General features: G+C 42.4%; 1 protein-coding gene across 1 annotated transcript; it reads left to right on the forward strand.

The window, feature by feature from the left end:
- Positions 1-562: 562 nt before the first annotated feature.
- On the forward strand, positions 563-6,023 carry ZNF281 (zinc finger protein 281). Its single transcript, XM_087930302.1, has one exon. It carries the CDS (start codon positions 943-945, stop codon positions 3,658-3,660), a length of 2,718 nt encoding a protein of 905 aa, XP_087786428.1. The 5' UTR covers positions 563-942; the 3' UTR covers positions 3,661-6,023.
- Positions 6,024-6,267: the final 244 nt, after the last annotated feature.

Below are 6,267 nucleotides of genomic sequence, written 5' to 3' on the forward strand. Positions count from 1 at the left end.
TCATGTAATAATAAGACTGCAATGATTAGCTGCAGGAAATACAAGTGATAGCGTATTTTCACGCATGCTTTCGTAGAGGAAGCCCGTTTGCATTCAGGGACATTGACGCTCGAGTAACGTGCACACAGTTATTCATAATCCAAAAAGAACATTTATAACGCCTGAGACAACTGTGAGCTGGATAAGATTGCTGTCCCCACCTCCAGACACATAGATACTATGCTGACACGCGTGTTAACTACATACGTGTGAAACTAGGTTCATTTATATCCCGCTAGGAAAAGAGAGAAAGAGAAGTCCCGTTTATTCACATGAGGCCAAATGACCCCTAACGCGGCCACCGGTGTCTCTTTTCTGGAGCAAGCGCCCTGGCAAGAACGACCGACACTGGGCCAGTCGCGGTGACAGTGAGGTAATGCCCTAGAGTGAAACGAACCAAGGGGAGGGGGGCGCATGGGGGGGGAAGAGATGCAGGGGGTCAACCCGCGCCTGCGCCTTTCTACCTCCCCAACATTAGTGCCCTCCTGACTGGGCAATCCTTCCCGGCATGCCGCGCGTGACGCATGTGCAGTACGGGCCTTCCAGGGGGCTCTGCTAATTCCATTGTGGCGATATTTTTAACTGGAGGCGGCGGCCGTCAGGAGGAAGCAGCGGCGGAGGCGGCGGGACGAGGTTGGGCCGGGTGGGGCCGAGCGGCGACGAAGGATGCGCCCGGCTGTCGGCGGCCGTGACTGGCGGGCTAACGAGTGTTAAAAGCACGGAGCGCGAAAGAGAGCGGGCCGGCCAGGCAGCCGGCGGGTGAGTGAGTGAGTCAAAAGCGAGCGAGCGAGCGAGCGGCGCAGCTTCGGGGTCCGGGCAGCAGAAGCAGCCCCTGCGGGCCGCGCCTCCTCCTGTTTCTCTTCCCCGGCTTTGCGGCTCCCCCTTCCTACCCGCGAGCGGAATATGAAACTCGGCAGCGGCTTCCTGAGCGGCGGCGGCGGCGGCGGCGGTTCTTCCAAGAGGACGGCGATGGAGCCCACCTTCCCCCCCAGCATGGTCATGTTCAATCACCGCCTGCCGCCAGTCACCAGTTTCACTCGCCCGGCCGCGCCCCCGCAGCATTGTGGGTTGACTTCTGCCTCGGCTACCGCCACAGCCTCCTCCTCCAACTCTTCTTCATCTTCGTCTTCCTCCTCGGCCGCTGAGACGCCTGCCCATCCGCCGCCTCCCCCCCACCCTCAGGGCATGACTTTCAAGAAAGAGCCGACCGGAGGGTTTCCTCTCACTGCCACCTCCTCCTCCCAGAGGAACTCCTGGGGTTTCTTCCATTCCTTGGTGAACATCAAACAGGAGAAGCCCAGCGACCAAGAGGAGGAAGAGCAGCAGCAGCAGCAGCACCATCACCACCACCACCATCACCATTATGGGGGTCTCTTTGGTATCGCTGGGGAGGAGAGGCATCCCCCTCTTGGCGGTGGTGGAGGAGGTGGCGTGGAAGGAGCCAACCAGAGCGTGATCCAGGACCTCAGTCTTTTCCATCACCTCCATCATCATCCCCATAGAGGAGATTTGCTCCTGGGCATCAGAAGCAGTGGTGAAATAAGTGCTGCCGGCTCAGATGAGCATAAACAGGATGCCCAGGCCAAGAAGGTGAAGAGGCCAAAGTCAGAATCTCAGGGAAACAAAGCCAAGAAGAAGCCGAGCACGTCAGCCAAGGCCCTTGTGGCAGGAGATGGAGAGGCTGCCATGCTGTCCCCTAGCCAGAAACCTCATGTCTGTGAACACTGTAACGCTGCCTTCAGGAGCTCCTATCATTTGCGCAGGCATGTGCTCATCCATACTGGCGAGAGGCCTTTCCAGTGTAGTCAGTGCAACATGGGTTTCATTCAGAAGTATTTGCTTCAAAGGCATGAAAAAATCCACAGTAGGGAGAAGCCATTTGGATGTGACCAATGCAGTATGAAGTTCATCCAGAAGTATCACATGGAGAGGCACAAGAGAACGCACAGCGGAGAAAAGCCATACAAATGTGAAACCTGTCAGCAGTATTTTTCAAGAACTGATAGACTTTTGAAGCACAGACGTACATGTGGAGAAGCCATAGGGAAAGCAGGTGCTGGAATGGATCCTGGGCCATCAAATCATAGCATGGGCAACTTGTCTATGTTGTCTCAGGGAAATATAGGTTCATCAAAAAGAAAAAGCAAAGCAAAATGTATACCCACTGAAAACAAAGAACATAAAACTAGTCATAAAATATCTGAATCTCAAATTGCGTCTAATATGTCCTTGCAAAATTACGCAGTAGAGATTCCAATAGTGTCTTCCAGTGGCGGCTTGATTGGCACTGGGTTGGAAGAGCTACAGAAAAAGGTGCCAAAACTAATCTTTAAAAAAGGAAACCGGAAAAGTGCAGATAAGAGCTTTCTTAATTTTATGTCACCATTACCAGACCTCCTTGGTCAGAAGCAATTTTCTGGAAAACCAAGTAGCTCTCTTGGCCTAGTTGCAAATTCCAGTGTAGATGCTATTGGCCTTCTCCAAGCAGCAAGTGGCAAATCAGGTCAAATAAGTAGCAATTATGATGATGCCATGCAGTTTTCAAAGAAAAGAAGATATTTGCAAACCGCCAGCAGTAACAGTGCCTTTTCTATAAATGTTGGGCATATGGCCTCACAACCGTCTGTAATTCAGTCTGCAGGGGTAAGTGTTATGGACAATGAGACCCCATTATCTCTTATTGACCCAGCGTCTCTTAATGCTGACATCAAATCTTGTCATGATAAGTCTGGCATTCCTGATGAAGTCTTGCAAAGTCTTCTAGATCAGTACTCTCACAAATCAGAAGGCCAGAAAGAAGATCCCTTCAGCATCACTGAACAGCGTGTGGACTTGCAATCTTCAGGAGAGCATACAGAGATGGTTCAAGAGGAGAACCTGAGTCCCAGCTCCCAGGCAGCTTCAAATGACAAAGCAAGCATGTTGCAAGAATACTCAAAATACCTCCAACATGCTTTTGAAAGAACAACCAATAGCACTGGTTTTGCTTTTGGTCCCAGTTTCCAATTTGTAAGTTTATCTTCAAGCCTTCATAACCATACTTTGTTTCCAGACAAACAAGTGTACACTACGTCCCCACTTGAGTGTGGTTTCAGCCAATCTGTTACCTCAGTGTTGCCATCTGCATTGTCAAAGCCTCCTTTTGGGATGTTGCTTGGATCGCAGCCGGGTTTTTATTTGTCTGCTTTGGAGGCAACCCATCAACAGTTGACTCCTTCACAAGAACTAGATGACCTGATAGATTCTCAAAAAAGCATAGACACTTCATCAAGCTATCATTCTACACCTCAAAAACTGAATAGCCAGAAGGAACAAAAAACCCTAGAAACTTCAACAAGCTTTCCCATTCCATCTCAGGAGCTAGCTAACCAGATAGATCCTCAGAAGGACCTAGAACATCGAGCAACATATCAGATAGAGACCTTTGCACAAGCATTTGGTTCTCAGTTTAAGACGGGCAGCAGGGTGCCAATGACTTTTATTGCTAACTCTAATGGAGAAGTGGACCATAGAGTAAGGACTTCAGTATCAGATTTCTCAGGGTATTCAAATATAATGTCTGATGTTAGTGAGCCATGTAGTACAAGAGTAAAGACCCCAACTAGCCAAAGTTATAGGTAGAGTCTCAAGTATGACTAGGCTTAGGGGGTGATCTTAATGTATTAGTTTTATTTTGATAACACTGCCATTGGAATGTTTCTACATGATCCTAACACAAATAATGTAACACACCCTTTCAATGCAACTTTTCATATTTAGTTTTGTTAATTTAGATGGGTTTGTATTATGATTTTTAATCAAATCGATAGACATTATAGTTTGCATTTTTTGTGTTCATATGACAGTGTTTAGCAATCAAACTTACTTAACTTTAGATTGTCAGGGAATAGCCCAAAAATTGCAACTGCAAAAAAAAAAAAAATTAAAAACCAAGACAAAAAAAAATCATTTTTGTTTTAGGATTAAGATTATGTTAATTGCTTTACTCTCAGGAAAATGTAATGAAGCAAGGAGATTCTGTACACTGTTGGTGTATTGGAGTTTTGAATTTACAAATAAGTGGTAACTCTATTCTGCCATTTAACAAAGGGTTCTAAGACATTGCAAATTGCTGTCTTGTATCTGGGTGATATAAAATTCTGAGAATTTAGCTGCCTAAAGCTTGTTTATAGTTTTTAACATACTACTTTTATTTCTTTTTCCAGGAGATAATGCCCATTCCATATTTTAGGGTAGCTACTCTCAGATCCTTGGTATGTTTCCTGGAATGATAGCTTTAAGAAAAATAATGTCCATTCTCCTTCCTCCCTGCCCCTAGAAGATTATAATTCTGTAAAGAGATATTAATGGTATAATCTACAAGAGGATTTTTGAAGTAGGAATTTCATGTCATTGTAACTCCAAATTCAAATTACAATAATAATTTATATACGCTTTGGAATGCATTATTTATTATATATTTTTAAAAATCCATTCAATTGGCCTCTTAACCTTTTATTTCCCTTTGCTCATTTTTTAAAAACATCTTAAGCTGTCTTTTTTTAATCATCTGTTTTCTATACCAAGTTTGTTTGCCAAGATTGTGATATTTTTTTCTTGTCCCTTAGCTTAACAGCTGGAATTTTAGAAGATACACATTCCAGAAGATTATATAATATTATGTACTTTCAGATGTCTCATGACGTCAGGAGTTAAACTGTGGAATATCCCCTTTATTTTAGAAGTCTATAAAGTTTTCTATATAAGATACAATAAAGAACAATTAGTTGTACATAGAGAAGTCTCCCAGTGTGCATTGGGATTTACATCCACAAACTCTCTTGAATTTTAGGGTGGGGTTCAGATTACGTGTGGGTTTTAAGGATGTGTAGAACACTTTGCAGGCTTGGGTCATGAGACTTTACTTGGATTCAGAGATGGGTTCAACATGCGAACTATGTGACAGGTATCTATGTGGTCTCTTGTAGCCAGACTCTTCCTAAGGAATTTGTTGCTCAAATTAATGTATATTTTGTGGTACATTATTTATGATATGTGAATCTTGATTAAAGCCTGTGAAGCCACAAAAACCTTCTAGAGAACTTAGTGGCTATTTTAAAACTGCTTAAAAAAGCAGTTGCACTGTCCAGAACCACTTTTTTTTTGCAGATTGTTTTTAAAATTAGTTTTTAAATGTAATTTTGGTGATGTTTTTGCAGATTTTTTAAATGTACTTTTTGGTGATACTTCTGCCTTAGGGGCTTTTCAGAAGGCAGAAAAATGCCAGTGGTTGTTTGCAGTCTTATTGTGTAATTGGCCTGTTTCAGGTGGTCATGTATAATAAAGTGATTAACATTGTGCAAGTGTAAAACACTTCAGTTATGAAGATGTATTACAAAAACTATAAATTCCTAAATTGTTACAGAATGCTAAATATACCCATTTTTCTCTTCTTCCTTCCAACCAAATCAACTTGAACACTTCACCAAATGAGACATCACCTTATTACTAATGCATAATTAATTAAATCTCATATATATATGTATATATGTATATATATGTATATATATATGAGATAATGTATTTCCTGTCCTTCAAATTAGTGCTGTTAATTTCCCCTGTCATCTAGTTATAGGCCACAATTTATCATCAAGGGATGGAATATATCTTAACCACTGTGTAGTTCTGCTATGGGTTTTTCTTTGTCTTTTGGGGTATTTTGTTCCAGTGCAGTTACTTCTTTTTTTTGTATATTGTGTGTACTGGATAGTGTGGATAGGAATTGTTTGCTTTAGACTGACCAATTAAAATGCTGTTCACACAACTAAGGAAAGAAGATGCCATTGTATTATCTATCCAGTTACACCTCTGGCTTTGTCAAGAGAATTCCATAAAATGCTTGAAACTAAATGCTGGAACAAAAGAAGAATAACTTGCTTGCTTTTAAAAGGTATTTTTATTGTAAAACTTCTTTAGGTGAACAATAAAAACACAGTTTTTCGTTATTTTGAGCTTTAAATTATTTATCTTGCTCTATATGGATTAGGACTTATTTCTTTGGAGATGCTTTTCTAATGAATGAACTATTAGTAGAATTAGATTACTTACAGTAAAGAGTACAATTTGACATATTTAGAATACTGAGAAGTGGTAGCAGTGATTTGGTTTTATTTTAGTAGCCCTGGAATTCTGTTGGAGGGTTGGATGTTAATTGGATAAATTACAGTATTGCATTGCCTCCTCATTTTA

Source organism: Pseudonaja textilis, chromosome 3, assembly GCF_049901715.1.
Source record: "Pseudonaja textilis isolate UNSWEBS1 chromosome 3, rPseTex1.2, whole genome shotgun sequence".
Classification (NCBI taxonomy): Eukaryota; Metazoa; Chordata; class Lepidosauria; order Squamata; family Elapidae; genus Pseudonaja; species Pseudonaja textilis.